Source organism: Onychomys torridus, chromosome 11 (genome assembly GCF_903995425.1).
Source record: "Onychomys torridus chromosome 11, mOncTor1.1, whole genome shotgun sequence".
NCBI classification, from domain to species: domain Eukaryota; kingdom Metazoa; phylum Chordata; class Mammalia; order Rodentia; family Cricetidae; genus Onychomys; species Onychomys torridus.
The window spans coordinates 92,286,563-92,305,649 of NC_050453.1; the positions used below are offsets into that span (position 1 = coordinate 92,286,563).

Sequence of the window (19,087 nt, forward strand, 5' to 3'; positions counted from 1 at the left end):
CTTCCCCTGTGCTGAGTACCATGTACAGCTTTACTTGGAAGGGAATTCCAAAGAAAACATTCATGGCAGAGTGCTAAACACAATAGCATGAGTGAAACTGATACTTAGGCTGTTGGGAGAATCTTATGGTGCATCCTTGGCTTTATGGAAAATATGAGAGAATTTTTGGAAACTTATGGATGTCCATTTCCTCAAGAGAGCTTTAAAGGCTGCCCTGTAGGATCATTTTTCTATGGCCTTGTCTATCTTGTCTTTTTTCCAGAGGGATTTTTGTGGAGTTTTATGAGTTGAATATGAGGTTTTGTCCAAAAGCCATAGGTTTGAACACTTGACTTCCTTGCTGAGGAGCTGAAAGAGGTTGTAGAACATGCAGAAGGTGGGACCTCCCTGGACGGAGTGGGTTGTTGGGACTCAGGTCTGGAGGAATACATAGTCTGCTCCTACTTCTGGCTTCAGCCCCCTCTATGTTTACCTGCTGCTTCCTTCTGAGAACTCACTAGCTTCATCCTAGTAACCTAATCTGCTTCCTACCTTCCCCACCACGATAGACTCTATCTTCTGTACCAGGGGTCCTGAAGGTCTTCTGCCAGATCAGTTTGCACAGTGAAGAGAGAAGTAACTGATATTGGAAGGCAGCTAACCAGGTTACTAATTCACCAGGGAAGCCATAGCTTCAGTGTTGATTGCTCTGTCCTTTACATATAAACACCGCCTACACTGGGTGCTACCTCATTTCATATACTCATCATTTACTACCTTCGTGACCCCTATCCAGAGGCAAAATTCCTGCAGGGTGCTGAGGTGTAAGAATGTCTCAAGCTCCACTAGGGCAGGCTGTATCCTAATCCAGAGACAGATGGCTATTTCATCCCAGTGAGCTCTCAAAGGGGCTGCTGAGCACCACAGGCCGGCTACTTCCCTTCCCTGAAAAGCTGTTCTCTAGTGATGGCTTAGCTTTGCATAAAGCTCTGCTAAGAAGTGGCAAATAGAGTGGGAAATTACAAACAAGGATGCATGAAAATGGACCACAGCGCCTTGGAGTTTCTAGGACACAGCTTCATTTACAGAAATAGATGTCATGTCACCTGGGCTGGAGATATGAGTTTATCTGGAGGAAAATCACAGAGAAATGCTCAGAAAATGAGAGTGTCTTGATTCAGTCAGCATTTGAAAACTTGAAACACAGTGGTACACCGTGAATGGCCTCCTCTCGCATCTCTCCCCTCTGCTCTCACTCTTGCTAGATGAAGATAATCAAGCAGGTTCCAGATCTTGGACAGAGAATTAAGGAATTGCTGTGATGATCCACAGTCTATCTCACTAGAAGCTGAGTTGTAAAATCATTGGATATTTCCCAGGAATCTGTACAGACACAAACAGCTATGTGACCCTGGCTGCTCCTCTTACTCCCTCTTTATTTTTCTACACAATAAGGAAATTCATACAAATGCATGCTCTTTTTAAATACCCATTTTCTTAGATCTTTGCACAGATACAAGGAACAGTAGTGTGCTTTGAATTCAGGCATAGCTCAGGCCTTCCTCAGCTTTCAGGCACTAATCAAGCTATGTGGGGATAACAAACACTTCTGTGCACATATTGGGCTTGGTTTAGAGAGAATGCTTATCTGGCTATCACATATAGCCACAAGAAACCTTTGTCACCAGGGGCCATTTGGCTATTTCTTCCTTTTCTCTCAGCTTACCTTCTTTACTTCCTCTCTTCATTATCTGTTGTGTAAAATACACAGGAGATGCTATGGCAAGAAGACTGTACATGTACATGCCAAAGAGAGACTGCTCATTTGAAACACCCATATAAGAGGATATGCTATGGTTGGTAAAAATCAGTTATTGGCAAGATTATAGTGCCTCAATGATCATGTTATTACATGTATGTGTCTACTTAGCATGTGTATGTGTATGTGAACACATGTGCACACAGGAGGCCTATAGAATTTTTGTGAAGACTGGAGAATGACTTGTGAGCATTTATTCTTTCCTTCTACCACATATATCCTGGAAATTGACTCAGATTTTCAGGTTTGGCAATAAAGTACGGTACCTGCTTAGGGGGCTCAGCAACTGTATTTGTTCTTCTCTTTAGGGGTGTGACAGTATAGGATATATAAGTCTATGACAAGGCTTGGAATCCTTTCTTAATCTATTTTGCATTTAAATAATGAAGGAAACCCATCCTACCCACTACTGTAAAAGAATAGAAGCATGTACACACACACACACACACACACACACACACACACACACACACACGTATATGTGCGTATATGTGGGAGAAAGTGTGTGGGAGAGAGAGAGAGAGAGAGAGAGAGAGAGAGAGAGAGAGAGAGAGAGAGAGAGAGAGAGAGAGAGAGAGAGAGAGAGAGAGAGAGAGAGAGAGAGAGAGAGAGAGAGAGAGAGAGAGAGAGAGAGCGAGCTACTATAATGGGACAATGATTCTCCTATTACACACCATAAGCTTACAAATAAGCCCAATCCCAAAAATACTTTCTCCTTTTGGAATTGTTGGCAGTGAGGTTCTATAGATACACACATGTTACAGGCTAGTGCCAATCCTACTGGGTATCCTCCTAAAACTGGTGGAAAGACCCTCTTGGAGAAGAGCAGTGTCATCCTTCTCACCATCTGTGCACCGTGCAAGATGTAATAACAGCAGATCTCGTGAGACAGGCCCACTGCTATTTAGTGGGAAGAAGACCGTGTAAGGAACCAACCACATTCTGATGGATTTATGTCTCTCTCCACAGGATCAAATCTATACCTGGAACCATTGTTGGGGCAAGAACCTGTGACCAGGCAGTAATAAGTCCTAGGAGAGAGCCTATTACTTTTTGTTATTCTGCTTTATGAACATAGTATTGTACTGACTCCTGATGACTTCTTGTTATTCCCATAGGCTAATGCATCTCTCAACCCTCATCAGAAAATCTTTTATCTTCGGGAGATGATGATTAACATGGTGACCCACAACTAGCCAAGGTTCACAGACTAAATGTCCGAGTAATGCTCGGCCTTAAATGGAACTCTATACCGCAGCCCCTCCTCCCAAGGCTCAGAGATTATTATTGTAGAAGAGGAGGTGAACAGACTGTGAGATTCAAATATAGTGAGTGAATAAAAGAAAACAGTATCCTCTGGACACAACAGGACAGCTGAACATATGAAGTCAGAGGTTATGACATCATGAACAAGACCTGTACAAGCTAAAGGCAGACAAAAGTCCCAGCATGAATAAAGGAGGTAGGCATGAGGTTCCATCCCTCACTGAGGGGCTGTTGGCAACTGATAGCTACTGGAGAAAGAGTCAGTCTTCTTACAAGGTGTAACCCCTGATAAGTGGCCATTTTCCAGTGGAAGCTCCCACCTTCATGAATATATATATGGATAGCACAAAGTGGACTTGATGAATACTAAAAAAAAAGGGAAACAAAGTTGGATAGGTACTAGATGTGCACCTGGGGGACATTGGGAAGAAGGGATAGACATGAGGAAAACTCATTGTATGCATTTTGCAAAGAACTAATAATAAAATGAAAATTCTCTTTCAGCTTATTCCTTGTGATAGCATCAACTTTGTCCTGGTCTATTGAGATGGAAGCTGTTAGCAGAGACACTAGTTACTGAAGGCCTGAGATATACAGGGTACAGTCTAAGGATTTCAGACTGTGTTTGTCTTTCTCCCTTCCTCCTAGCCTTATGAATTTCAAATCTTTGTGTCAATGGAATGGTTGTGAAGTTAAACTGCAGAAACTAAGCAAGCTGGCACAAGGCAGGTAAGGACTGGATTGAGATATTACTCCCAATCTGATCTCTCCCAAATCTATACCCTTCGGATGCAAACCTAAACTCAAAGAACTTAGTGCAATCGAGTTAGGAAGACAGTACATGGACACAAAGGAATGACAGGGACTGGAAACATAAATGTCTCAGCATCTACAAGTGCCTCTATGCTAGAGGACCTGAGTGTTGTTCTCAAACACCCAGGTAGGGTGGCTCACAGAAGCCTGTGATTAACTGATGGGTGGTCCAATACATCTAACCTCCAAGGGCATGTGTACATCTGGACACACATGCACACACACACACAAATGCATGCATGCACACATAAATAAACGACATAATCTAAGTGACACGATAGTGTGAGTCCTTTATGAAAGTCCCAAAGTCTTAATGGACATGCTTCTATTTTTCATAGGAACTCAAACATTAGAAAATGACAACAAGGCAGTAAAAAGAATGGAGGGTAGTACCTAGAGCCAGACATCCTGAGAAGAGCTTAGGGTGGCTTAATCCTCAGGGGACAAAGAATTACTCAAGGAAACAGACAGTGAACCATGTGGGACAGTGTGTAGGTACTGGGTTGACAGGAAAGGAAAAAGAGAGGCAACACTGATTTCATCAGCCTGACAAGCATGGCTGAATCCAACAGGAGTTCCGGAATTGATTTCACAGTGACGATCCTGAGTCATCAAAAAAAGGTCCCATTTTTCGTTCTGAACTCTGTGTTTAAGAAGGCAAGGAGGCATGTAATCCATTGGAGAAATATTTCTATTTCAAATAGTTAAAATTTCTCTGAAAATTTTTTCAGTGTTTAAAGGGATAAGTGACAGTTATCTGGAAAATTCACTTAGGTGGAACAGTACCTTTCCCTAAAGATTCTAGATTAGTCATGCAGTGCACTGTTTTAGTCAGGTGTCTCCCACTCATGATTTACTGACATTTTTGTCTCTATTGTTCCCAAGCCACTCTAAATCTACAAACTCTAAGGACCAGATACTAAACTTTATGATAGAATGTGATACTATTTCTTGGATACTTGATACCCTCATGGTCTTTAGGATGAGTTAATACCTACAGAAATGAATGACTCCATATGGGCTTAGTGGCCCATGCATTCCATCTCAACCCTCAAAAAGAAGAGGTATGTATATCTCTATGAGTTCAAGGCTAGTCTGTTCTGTATATATGGAGTTCCAGGCCAGCCAGGATGACATAAAACCATTTATGAAAGGAAAATGGAAAGCCTGGCTGAATGTTCCCATTACCCTCCCTGCTTCCTGGTCCTCCAGTGTATGAGCAGGCAATTGTCCCATACCCCTGTTGCCTCAGACCATTCTGCATGTGCCACCATGCCTTCCCTGGCACGATGGGCTTCAAACCATGAACCAAAGGCGATTCCTCTTCTGGATGCTTTGTTAGGTGCTACATCTCTACAGCAGGAATGGTAACTAATTCACACATAACCAAATAATTCATTCACCATAAAAACAAAACAGAACTGGAGGCACATAAAAGGAGTTAGCCACTTTTTTTTCTGAAATGAAATGTCAGGGCTAGGGATTACTTCCCTTGGTAGAGTACCTTTCAAATATGCGCAGTAGCCCTGTCTTTGATAGACAGCTGTAGTGGATAACTGTTCTAGCTTAGACCTTGAAATACCACCCAATTTGAGGCTTCGGTAACTGTCACACCTGCAAGGTAGAGTCAAGAGAGGATCCCTGAAGACCTGGGATCCGGATGGGGGAGCTCTCTTGGTTCCTGGACCCTGGACGCTTGAGGTAGACCTAGCAGAGTTCTCCAGAGAACACCACCGGACTAAGCTACACCTTTCCCAGACCCTGTAACCTATACCTTCATTTGTAAGCTACCCCACAAAATAAGCCTTCCTTTTAACTATGTGGAGTTGCCTTAATATTTTAACCAATAGCCAGTACCACAGGGGAAAAAAAAAAAAAAAAAACAAGCATGGTGGTACACTCCTATACTCATGGCACTCCAGGGGTAGATATGGGATGACCAAAAATTCAAAGTCATTCTCAACTACACAGTGAGTTAAAGGCAAATGAATGCTACATGAGAACCTCCCATCTTAATAGCTGATTAATTAATGAAAAATGAAAATTTACATCTAGATTCATATCCATTGAAGTCTCTCTTCTTCAGGCAACAGAAATTCTGGGAACATAGAGTAGCCTCTTCCTGTCTTGCTGGCCTCATTGCCTGGCACTTGCTCCTTAGATATCCTTAACTTTAGATGTAACTTACAACTCTATGTGTATGACACCTTCTGATGTGATCTTCCTTTCCAACAGTGTTCAACTACCACACTTTCCATATCTAGCTCAAATGCTCTGCTCCAAATGCCATCCCTCACAAAACCTCTTCATCTCCCTGCTGTTGAGGGTGGGTATTATCAATGTGTCATTCTGAAGATGCAGAGACAAGTATAGGTTCAACAGACCTCCCTCAGGACCAAAGCCAGGACTTATGGCCTTCTTTGGGGCATATCTCTCCTCAAAGCAGAGTAAACAAGTGCACTGCAGCCACTTTCTTGTCAAATACCCCTCTCTTTGAACACCTTAGTTAGTGTTTCTATTGGTGTCCTATAACAACACCACTACCAAAAGAAACTTGGGTAGGAAAACTTATAGTTCTAAAGTGACACTCCATCACTGGGAGAAGTCAGGGCAGAAACCTGGAAGCAGGAACTGAAGCACAGGCCACGGAGGAACACTGCTTCCCCTGGCTTTTTCAGATTTATTTTTATTTATTGTTTTTCTTATATACCCCAGGACTATCTACCCAGAGGTAGTACCACCATAATTGTCTTGGCCTTCCCACATCAGTCACTAAGAAAATTATCATTTGAAGACATTTTTTTTTTTTTTTTAAATTGAGGTTCCTACTTTTTCAATGATGCTAGCTTGTGCCAGGAAAAAAACACAGTTAGGGCTTTGGCTGGTGGGTTTCAAGGTATCATGAGAAAGGGCAGAACCTTACCTGGTGTGTTAAGCAGGCGAGATCTCCTGCAGTGATATGCCACCTCCTGTTCACAGTGCTCTGAGCCATCAATCAGAGCCTCCAGCTGCTCCATACTGCCCCCATAGTTCAAGGTCATGGCATAGGGCTTCTCAGGGTTGGAACCCTGTACCCAAGTCAATTCTGTGTTGTTGTGCTGAACCATCATCCAGATCTTGTCCTCTGCACAGAAAACAATACAAAGAAGTTAGAAGGAAAACCCTAAGAAGAGTATGAAAACAGTGGGTCACTGAAAGCACAATGAAGTCTCCACTGGAGTGCTCTATATATACAATGGGATCAAGGCATTCTGGTGCTTATAGAAGGACCAAAGAATTATGTTCCTTGCTGGGCTGTGGTGGTGCACGCCTTTAATCCCAGCACTTGAGAGGTAGAGCCAGGCAGATCTCATGAGTTCCAGGCCAGCCTGGTCCAAAGAGCAAGATCCAGAGCAGGCACCAAAATAACACAGAGAAACTCTGTCTCAAAAAAAAAAAAAAAAAAAAAAAAAAAAGAAGAAGAAGAAGAAGAAGAAGAAGAAGAAGAAGAAGAAAAGAAAGAAAACAAAACAAAAAGAAACAACAACAACACCAAAAAAAATGAATTATGTTCCTTACAGAGCTCTATCTCAAGTTAATATGGGGGCAAATAATCTTAGGGGCTATACCTGAGTCTTTATTCCACAGGCTTTATACTATGTAATTAATACAATTAATTAATTTAAAATTGACCTATATAATCTTCCTCCTTATTCCTGGGGAGACTGTTCAAGGACATTTTAAAGCATATCAACGTCTTCAGGTGCTCAACTTTCTCATAGAAAATATCATAGCATTTGTATATTATATATACCTACTCCATACTTTAGAACAATGTTGCTTTTGACACCTAATAAAAGATAAATGCTATGTAAACAATTGTTATACTGCATTGTGTGGGAAATTTTGACACAGACAAAATGCCTGTGTAAGTTCAGTACAGACCCAATACCAGAGGTAATTTCTTAAAGAACCATTAAATATCAGGTTGAAAACAACAGCTACAGATAATAAGTATTTGTAAAACAACACATCATTATCAAAAGTGAAACTGTGCTATATAAACAAACCCTGAAGTGACATTTTAAAAAAATTCTGGGCATAGTGGCACCAGTTTATAATTCCAGTGCTGAATGGGGGACACAGAGAAAGGAGGACCCATTGGTCCTGTTGACCAGAAAGCCCAGTCTACTCAGAAAGCACCAGGCCAATGAGTTTTTCAAAGGAACAAAAGAGCTGTTGGAAAAATGACTCAGTAGTTAAGAGTATACTACTCTTACAGAACACCCAAGTTCAGTTCCTATAATCCACATTAGGTGTTCACAATCACCTGTGATTCCAGCTTTGAAGGGTCCAGTTGCTCTTTTCCATAGGCATGTGCTATGCACAGATACCACCTCCCCCAAACATAAATGCACACATTCTTTTAATCTCCAAAGGAAAAAGAAGATGAACGACATCTAAGGAATCACAGCCAAGGTTGTCCCCTGGCTCTCAAATGTGTGCAAACACACATACATTGGCACAAACATGTATGATGACTATTCTTGGTTGTTAACTTGACTACATTTGAAACTAAATGAAATCCAAGCAGTTGAGTACATCTGTGAGCAATTTTTCTTGATTAAGTCATTTAAAGTAGGGAAGACCACCCTTAAATACAGATCTTTTGATCTGGGGATATCCATCCTTAATCTAGACCACACTTTCTTGTGGCAGCCTATATAAGGGACATGGAAGAAGACATTGCCTGCCTGGCCTCACTCTTGCTGGAAAGTCCATTCACTGGCATTACAGACTAGTTCTTCAGGATTTAGGCATTTACTAAAAAATAGCTGAGTTGTACAGCCTTGTGAACTGAACATCTACTGTATTCTTGGACTTTCTATTGGTAGACAGCCATTGTTGGACTATCTGGACCACAGCCTATAAGCCATTCTAATAAATCCCATATACATATTCTGTCAATTCTGTTCCTCTAGAGAACCCTGGCAAACAAATCATTCATATGCACAAACATACAAAAATTATCTGGAAATTTTTATTCTGAATGAATGCAGTGACATGGCATCCTTCCAATAAGAATGAAAGGAAAAGATAGGGTGGAATGTAAGATAAGAGAGAGGAATATGCTTTAAAAGACAGAGAGCTCTGCACTTGAAATTCATTTTTGCTGATATGAAACTTGGGCTACTTCACTTCCCTAAAACTCAGGGTTGTAATCAATGAAAGCATTTGGCAACAAAAGCAGGGCATCCGTGGCTGCTGCACAGGCCACAAGCAGGCTATTAGTATGCTGGAGAGGTGTTGAAGCATTAAGACAGCCTGCCCGCCATACAGAGGTCCCATGTTCTGTTCCCAGCACCCATGTCAGGTGGCTCCTAAACACCTATCATTCCAGTTCCAGGGGATCCCATGCCTGCTCTGGCCTCTGAGGAAACTGTACTCACAAGTTCACACACCCATTCACACGCAGACACACAGGAAGAGAATTAAACTTAAATCCTAAAGTTGCAAGTGGCTGTGGGGAGTGTATGTGGGATGCTGCTGTGCTAACTTGGGTGGAAACATTTACTGCAACTTGACATGCAGTTTAATTCGAACATCCTCACAGCAAAAGCAGGGGAGGAAACAGGAAGACTTGAAAAGTGTTTGCCCTCTGAGACTCCTGCCCACATAATTGCAACATTAGTCTTCACAGATTCAAAGAGCACAAAAGGGACTGAGCAGAGAAATCTTGTGGTTTCTTCCCTCTTCCACCCTCTTAGTTTTACAAATGGGGAAACAAAGGCCCATCGAGAAGAGCAACAACCCACAGCATTTCTATTAGAGCACTGGCCGGAAAACACGCCGAAGGCACCTGTTATTATTAACTCTAAGGAGCAGGGTTAGGACCACTGGTGCGATTTCACTAAAATTAATCAATTCATTAATAAAAAAGGAAAGACCTGACTAATGGGACGTCCTGTGTTAATTCTTCCCACCAATTCTTTCTGTCATCTGGGAAAAGTAATTTCATCTCCCCACACCTCAGTCTCAGTATGTTAGAAGAGGAAATAAATGGTTTGGTTTTAACTATTTCCTAAGGATGTTCCAACTTGATAATAGTTTTTATATCATGCAATTAATTTATACTCAGTGACTATGAATCATCCTAGGAATAGTTTCCCAAAGCAACTAACTGATAAACATCATATTCCCCAGAGAAACATGTGCTTTGCTGTTTTGAAACAGGACTGCATTCTTCTGTAAATTCTAGTCAAGAAATTAATTCTATTGAATTTTTACTCCTAAAATGAAAGTGACATATACCCACAGTGTTAAAGGTGTTGCCAGAAAAATCATATTGTTAAAGATTCATCTGAAACTCCACCAATGTTTTTGATGTTTGTCTTAGTTACAGATTCTATAGCTGAGATGAAATACCATGATCAAAAAAGCAGGTTGGTGATAAAAGTGTTTATTTGGCATACACTTCAACATCACTGTTCATCATCAATGAAAGTCAGGACAGAAACTCAGACAGGGCAAGAACCTGGAGGCAGGAGCTGATGCGGAGGCCATGGAGGGATGCTACTTAATGGCTTTGTGTCACATGTCTTCCTCATCCTGCTATCTTATACAACCCAGAACCACCAGCCCAGGGTTGGCGCCACAATGGGCTGGGTCCTTTCCCATCAATCATTAATTAAGAAGATGCCCTATAGGCTTGCCTACAGACCAGTCTTATGGAGGCATTTTCTCAACTAAGGCTCCCTCCTCTGATGACTCTAGTGTGCTTCAAGTTGACAAGAAACTATCCAGTACAATGGCAATATACACAAATGTGATAAAAGTAGCAAAAAATAGTTATTATTCAACAAGGTGCTATAGAATGAAAAATAAAAGTGGATAGCTTGGAATGTTCATGACATTTATAGGAAGGTTTATGTTTATTTCTAAAGTATATTAATGGATTTCATGCTACTGCTTCCATGCTAGAACATACTTCAGACTTTGTATGCATTAAGATATAACAGGCAGAGTAAAACATCAAAGAATGAAGACCATGAGGAGAGATGATTTCTTGAAAACTATAGCCCATTGGCAGGTTTCATTTCAATGCTCTCCTTACAATTATTTTTTTCTCACTATCATCTATTTGTCTATCATATATCTAGCCATGTTATATAATAATCTACTATCTACCAATTTACAGTGATCTATCTGTCTATCTATCTATCTATCTATCTATCTATCTATCTATCTATCTATCTAACCATCTATCTTTCATCTATCAGAACTTATGTTGTCTCGATTCTCCATGTACCCAATCTGGTTCTAAAAGCAGTCCACACATCATCACTCAATCATTAGTTTGACATTTCTTCATATTTTAGATGTAGATTTTCAACTCTATGTATTTATTTATGTGACTATGCATTAATTTAATTACTTTAGGTCAACCATGTTCTGTCTTTGGGTGAAATGGAAATGGAAGTTGTATCAGAGTTGAGTGTACATTTTGAGTATGCTAATGCTGACAATTCTCTCAATCTTGAAAGTTAATAACATTTTTAATAATTCAATTTAATAATTGGCACCTTTGGTATGTGTAATGTACAAAAGATACAAAAGAACAATCCAGAGTTTCACATCACTCCCCACAATGCAGTTATTAGGCATCAAAAGTCAGTCTATAAGCCTAGTGTTAGGATAAAGAGGGAGATGAAGACGTACAGCCCATACTCACACCTGGTTGTCCTTGAGGGATACTCACATAAGCAGTATTCACTCTCAATAGTCTAGCACACATACAAACAAGGTGACCTGGGTACCTAGGTTGGCGTCTCTGTGGACTACAGCATTACTTTCATTAAAATGGACCTTTGAAATGGAATGTTTAAGATGGCTGCTTTCATCAGTGGGGCAGTGAAAATTTTTGTGCGGATTTTAGTCAGTGTTTTGGTGTATGTGTAATAGCTAATTATCATTGTCAACAAGACAGAAACCACAATCATTTAGGAGATAAACTTCTGGGTATATCTGTGCCAGAATTTCTAGATTAGGTTAATTGAGGAAGGAAAGTCTATTTTAAAGCAAGCAGCAGTATTCCTTAGGATAGAATCCTGGACTGCATGAAAAGGAGGAGGCTAGCTGTGCACCATCATCCCTCTGTGCCTGCTTCTCTACTTCATACACCATGTGGCCACCTGTCTCAATCCCTCTCTGCCTGCTTCCCTACTGCAGATGCAGTGTGACCAGCTGTCTCCATCCCTCTCTTCCTGCTTCCCTCTTACAGATGCAGTGTGACCAGCTGTCTCAGTCCTTCTCTGCCTGCTTCCCTACTACAGATGCAGTGTGACCAGCTGTCTCAGTCCTTCTATGCCTGCTTCCCCACTACAGTTGCAGTGTGACCAGCTGTCTCCATCCCTCTCTGCCTGCTTCCCTCCTACAGATGCAGTGTGACCAGCTGTCTCAATCCCTCTCTGCCTGCTTCCCTACAGCAGATGCAGTGTGACCAGATGTCTCTCTCCCTCTCTGCCTGCTTCCCTCCTGCAGATGCAGTGTGAGCAGCTGTCTCCATCCCTCTCTTCCTGCTTCCCTACTGCAGATGCAGTGTGACCAGCTGTCTCCATCCCTCTCTGCCTGCTTCCCTACTACAGATGCAGTGTGACCAGCTGTCTCCATCCCTCTCTGCCTGCTTCCCTCCTACAGAAGCAGTGTGACCAGCTGTCTCAAGCCCTCAGTGCCATGCCCTCCCCATGATGAATTATATCTTTCAACTGTCAGCCAAATATATGTTCCTTTTCTAAAGTTGCTTTGGTTAGGTATCTTATTTACTAACGAAGCATGAAAGTGATTAAAACAACATGCCTGTTCAAATATTTCTATGTAAGGGCCCTGGACAAATCATTCCAAATGTTAAGATGTAATGTTACAATAGTGATATCTTGACATTAATATCACTCTTTGCACCCACAATATTATGATAATATTTTATGTCATATCTTACAAGGGCATGTAACAGGCTACATGACACTTAAATGAGCACTAATATATTCATTATAGGCATGTACAATTGCTGCCCACAGGTTGCATGCATTCTAGGGTAGTTGTGAATAAAACCCAGCACATTGCCATGTCACAATGTCAAAAGGATGGGCACTCTAGCATTAGAATTTTCTATAACATCAGAACATAAACTAGAATGCCATTTCTTAGAGTTGTGGGTGGAAAGCTTCCTCTTCAGATGAGCTTACAAGGCATTGACAGGCTGATTGTAACATCATAGCTGCTATTCAGGACCAATTATTCCCACCTTCCCCAGCTCATCACACTGTAATAGCCTCATGCATCTCTAATGCTCTTTCCTGTTTTTCTTGAAATTCCTCAACAGAAGTTGTACTTTAGAATTTGCCAACATTTTGCTGATTCTACTTCTTTTATTCAGTTTAGTTTCTTCTTTTCTTTTGACTCTCAAGTGCCACTCAATCACATTATCAGAGACAGAGCTGCATCACCATTACTGTGCTAAGGTGAGTCTGTATGCACTTATACAAGACCATGACTTTGCCTAATTGAGGTGTATAATGGGTATATATGGTAGTGTGTGCTTGTAGTCCAAGAACTGCTATGTGTTTGTGTGGGAGCATGCTGGATTCCTGGAGATCATTTGCCTAGAAACTTATCAAATGTGGTAAGTTCCAGGTGTGTGAGAGACCTCAGTGGGGGAAAAGGGTGAAGAATGACTCATAAATTTGTCCTGTGGCTTCCACATGTATGCACACAAATTGAAAACACACATTTACCTATGCTCCCATAACTATGCACACATACACAAAAGCAAAAATAAAACAACAGTCATATAGTGAAATCATTAACATATTAACTTGCTTAAGATACCATTCAGCCTAATGACCTGATATGAAAAAGAAGGACCTCTGTGTTTAAGCCACACCAAGATTTCCACTATTTTTCTGTATAAAGTATTTACAAACTATGCTCTTTAAGCAATATGCATGATGAGGTTCTGAAGCATCATTCACAGATGTCAGCATATAGTAGTATGTGCACCAGAAAAGCATTCAACTGTTTTTCCACAAAGTTGTGAGATTTCCTAGGATATGCACAATATTATGCCTTTGTGTTCAAAGGTATGATGAGTTATTGAATGTCCAGGTATAAACATATGACAAAATGCACTCTCCAACTGTGCTGAAAGTTTGACAATAGTTGGGGAGAAAGTTGTTGTGGTGGTTTGGGTGGGAATGGCCTTCATTGGCTCATATGTTTGAACACTTGGTTTTCAGTTGGTAGAGAACTTTAGGAAAGAATAGAAGGTATGGATTTGGAGAAGGAGGTATGTCACAGAAGTGGCCTGTGAGGCTGCAGAAGTTTCCCACCATTCCTAATGAACTCCCTGTCTTCTGCTGGCAGTTTTGAGATGTGAAATTTCAGTTGTCCCTATTGCCATTCTTTTGTGCTAACCCCATGGGCACAAAAAACTGTAAGCCCAATGAAATGCTTTATTTTATAAGTTGCCTTGGTATGCTGTTTTTATTACAGCAACAGAAAAGTAACTGATAAAGAAAGAAATCAGAATCAGGAAGGGGGCTATTGCTTTGATAGGGCTGGCTGTGCTCTTTTTAGGAGGAATGTGAAAGACTTTAGAACATTGGACTAGAAAAGTGATGGAATGCTCAATGGACCATCCTAGGAGGAGTCTGGATGACAGTAGTGTGGAGAGCAATGTAGAAACCCAGGGCAAGAGGTCTCAGAAGGGGACAACATTACCAACTCAGCTAGGGACCATTCCTGTGTTATTTTGGCAAAGACTGGCTGCTACTGGCCTTTATCCCAAGAATCTTCCTTAGGCTTAAATAAAAGTGGTGGACTAGCTTCTTTAGCAGAGGAGATTTCAAGACAGCCTAATATTGACTCTGTGGTGTGGTTATAAGTAATAGGTGCTATGCAGGTCCACAATAAAAATGAACAAGTAGGGCAAAAAGAAATAGAAAATTTACCGATTGAAGAGAAAAGGAGCACTGGGGAATTTAACATTGGTGCCAAGGCTTGTGCTGAAAAAGATAAAGAGATTAAGTAAAGGCCAAATCTGCACTAGAATAAAAGGAAGGAGGCCCTCAGGCCAGACCTCACTCAGCACTCAGCTAAGCTTCCAATTTGGGAAAAGAAAAGGCCTAAGGAGTTTTCTGCTCCTAAAAAGCAAGAAGAAGAGAAGATGCAATGGTATCAGGTTCCATCTTAAGTGTGCAGACAAACTTAGTAGTATCTTTCATGTACTTCTATTTTAGTGTTATGAAAGATACAGGAGCAAATGTGTTCTGGATCCTTCCTCCACTGTTAAGGAGTACCACTGAGGCCAAAGTGTTACAGAGAAGTCAGTGCCTGAAGTCCTTGAGTGAACAAGAGGCCCAAAGAGGTGTTTCTGGAAGCTGTGAAAGTGAAACCTAAATTTTATTGACTATCTCAAAATGTTAGAAGTGCCAAAGGCATGGGACATTTGCCTAAAAAAGCTGAACATATGCAGTAAAAACCTGCTATGAAAGAGATTTAAGTTGCCATGGCAAAACTGGAAGGAGAGAGTCTAAAGCCATTTGACATCAGACATGAAAATGGAAGATTTGAATTTGGCCTCCTGACTTGCTTTGGTCCAGGATTTCTTCCTTATATTCCCATAATGTATTTAAATCTGTCTTTAAATCTCCTCTACCAAAGAAATTAAGCCATAACTTTTTAGTTTAGCCTCAAGAATATTCTTAGGACAAAGACAGAAAGCAGCCACAGTCTTTGCCAAAATATCACATGAATGGTCTCTAACCCAGTTACTAATATTGTTCTCTCAAGTTCGGCCTCCATAGTTGACATTTTGGAATGGTAATGTGTGATCCATGCTGTTGTATGTTGGAAGTATATGATTTTATTTTTTGATTTTGTAAGAGGTAAGCATCAAGGAATTACCTTTAGGCTCAGAAAAGACTTTGGAATTTAAAAGTTTAGAGACTTTGAATAACTGTAAGGATTTTGGAAGTTGGATTAAGTGCATTTTGCACTATGAGGTATGGTCACAAGCTTATGGAAGTCAAGGAGTGGAAGGTGGTAGTTTAAATGAGAATGATCCCAATAGTTTCATTGATTGAATAATTGGTCCCCAGTTGGTAGAACTATTTGGGAAGGTTTGGGAGATGTAGCCATGGAAGGAATGGTGTGTCACAGGGGTAGGCCTTGAGTCTTCCAAAGTACCCCACCACCCCAGTGTACTCTCCTCTTCTTGCTTATGGTTTTAAGATTTGAGATTTCAGCTGTTCTTGCTGCCAGACATCTGCTCCACCTCCGTGGAGTCTAAACATCTGAAACCACAAGCCAAATTAAATGCTTTCTTTTATAAATCACCATGGTCATAGAGTTTTATCCCAGAAATCAAAAAGCAACCAATATAGACTATGTAAGAATGACCCATGTTTCTATTTATTATGTGTAACTTGAATATTACAATTAAGTGAGGGATTCCAGGCATTCTTCTGGAGATAGATGAAGGGGATGGATTTTCAGTGAAGTCTGGCCAGTTGATACAGCTTCTGTGTTCTACAAGGGTTAACTGACAAAGAGGGAATTTCCATTTACAAAGTACAAGACACTAGGCTTAGTTTGAGACCCTCTGGAGTAATAGCTACCACATAAAGGGATGAATTTATCATGACTATTTGTATTGGGAAATTCCAAAGCTACACTTTTTTGCATGTGTTGTATAATGGTCCCAATTAAAATCACAAGTTTTATGCATAAATGGGCTGGGGAGATGGTTCAGTGGGTCAAGTGCTTGTTACTCAATCATGAGGACCTGAGTTTGAGCCCCAAACCCACAAGATAAAATTAGATGTTGTGGCATGTGCTTGTATTCCCAGCATAGTGGAGGCAGAGAGAGTAGATTCTCTGGCTAGCTAGTCTGGACAAATCAGGGAGTTCCAGGCCTATGACTGATTTTGTGTCACAAAACATAAGAAATAATATTTGAAGTTATACTCTGGCTTTCACACATTCCTATATACACATTAACACACACACACACACACACACACACACACACACACACACACACACACACACACAAAACATCCAAAGAAAAGAAGATATTACAGAAAGAATGTGCTAACTAGCTATGACAGCATATTGTGGTACATCTTCTCTCAACAACTCTGTTGTAAAAATCATTCCTTTTCAATGCCCCAGAAGATCAGTTCTCCCGAGCAGGTCACTCGACATTCTACCTGCTTCCTCTGGCTCTTGTTTCAGGAGCTGTAAACTGTTTATATACAGAGCCACAGTTTAATTTCCTTGCATACTTTTCTCCCATTACATCTGATTGGTATTATTATTATGATTATTGCTATTAATAATAGTAATTATAGATGCTATCCACTGTTCATCTGTTGCCATGGGGATCACCACTTAGAATGAAGAACAAACAAAAGGAAATTTTTTTAAGGAGAGAAAGGGACAAATAAATAACTCTGATTATTAAAGTTACATTCAGCACATATATCTGTCTCTTTGCACAGCCTTGCATACAAAAAAAAAAAAAAAAAAAAAAAAAAACAAAAACAAAAAAACCTGCAGTTTTTGTATCACAATGCTTTGAAAGGAAGGAAATTTACAGATTGTCAATACCCTGCTTAATTGAACTGAAATCACTGTAGGGAGCTACTTATGTTCCTTTAAACAGTGTGCTAATTCACTTATTCTCCAATTGTTATAAAACAAAACTATATTAAGGTCTTGGGGGTCACTTTTGTACAGATATGCATGTTGACAAAGTGAATTTTTTATGCCAAGGGTAAAGACAGTTTAAAAAGTCCTCAAAATACTATCTCTACTTATTCACCATCTGCTCATGGATAGTCTTCTGATATCTCCCAGTTTTTAAAATTGATACTTATTTAACTTTTCCTGTTTGTGTCCTGTCTCTCAATTCAACTCATAAATTGTAAATGGTAAGTAACATTGGCTTAGCTTGGGCTTCCTTAGTTTCTATAGGCACATGTGGTAGAGGATTACATCATTAGATCTAGCTTCAAGTGCTCTATCTACTACCCACCAGATTCCTGGAAGAAGTAGGTCAGCTCCCCAAGTCTTAGTCCATTAGTCTTTTAACTGGGCAGAGTCTAGTGTGCAGTGCTATGAGCAATACATAAAGACACACAGGATGGCCCAAAGCATAGCGTCAACTCAGTCTAGAAGTTTTCCCTAACGCTTTCCATGGTTCTTGACTCCTATTCAACAATGAAACCAGGAAGCCAGTATGCTGATGCTATTCCAGGTTTATTTGAAAGGTTACTGGAATAAAAATAGAACTCAGTAGCAGCAGATTGTTTTCCATTTTATTGTTTATATGTATGTTTGTATGTTTATTTGCATGCATGTGGGATCATGTATGAGCAGGGGTCCAGGGGCCTATGTGTGCTTATACATGTGGAGGCCTAAGGTTGATGTTGTGAATCATCCTTGATTACTCTTTCAACTTATTCATTAACATAAAGTTTTCTCAAACAAACTCCAGGCTTTCCATCTGGCAAGTATTGGTAGTCAATTTGCTCTAGGAAACTCTTGCTTCTCCCTTCCCAACATGGAAGTACAAGTGAGTCACCACTCCCATCTGGCATTTATATGGGTTCTAGGGATCTGAACTCCAGTCTGAAAGTTTGCATGGCAAGAATTTTAACTATAGAACTCAGCCTATCAGTACACTTTTTTCTTTTGATTATTATTGTTACAAATCTCTATAAAATATATAAATACAACCCGCTTAGTCCATTTATTACAGAAATACAATTTTAATAAAAATATTGAATGAACAAATTGAAGAAATCAGAGAGGAAAATTTTCAAATCCTAGAAGCAACAAAAATGATGGTACAATCTAACAGGTCTTCTGGGACATAGCTAAGGCAGTCAGCCCTTAGATCAAATTATAGAGTGATAAGCTCTAGCATTAGGAAATCATGTCTAAAGTAAACAACTTAATGATGCTCCTTAAATCTTTAGAAAAACAAAAAGCTAATTGCAAAGTCAGTGTGCAGCAAGAAATAACAAAAGTTAGGGTAGAAATCAATGAAACAGAGACTACAATAAAAGTCCAAATCATTAATCAATAAGAGATGGGTCATTGACAAGTTAATAAGTTTGACAAACTCAGTCAAACCCATAGAGATAAGATCCAAATTAACAAAATCAG

The 19,087-nt window shown here is 40.2% G+C and overlaps 1 protein-coding gene across 3 annotated transcripts in view; it reads right to left on the bottom strand.

The window, feature by feature from the left end:
* Window positions 1-19,087, bottom strand: part of LOC118592981 (contactin-associated protein like 5-1-like) — a 934,683-nt gene that overhangs the window by 269,994 nt on the left and 645,602 nt on the right. For all 3 annotated transcript variants that reach the window (XM_036202117.1, XM_036202118.1, XM_036202119.1), the window contains exon 13: window positions 6,801-7,001. In XM_036202117.1, coding sequence (XP_036058010.1) covers window positions 6,801-7,001 — 201 coding nt within the window. The remainder of the gene's footprint in view (window positions 1-6,800; window positions 7,002-19,087) is intronic.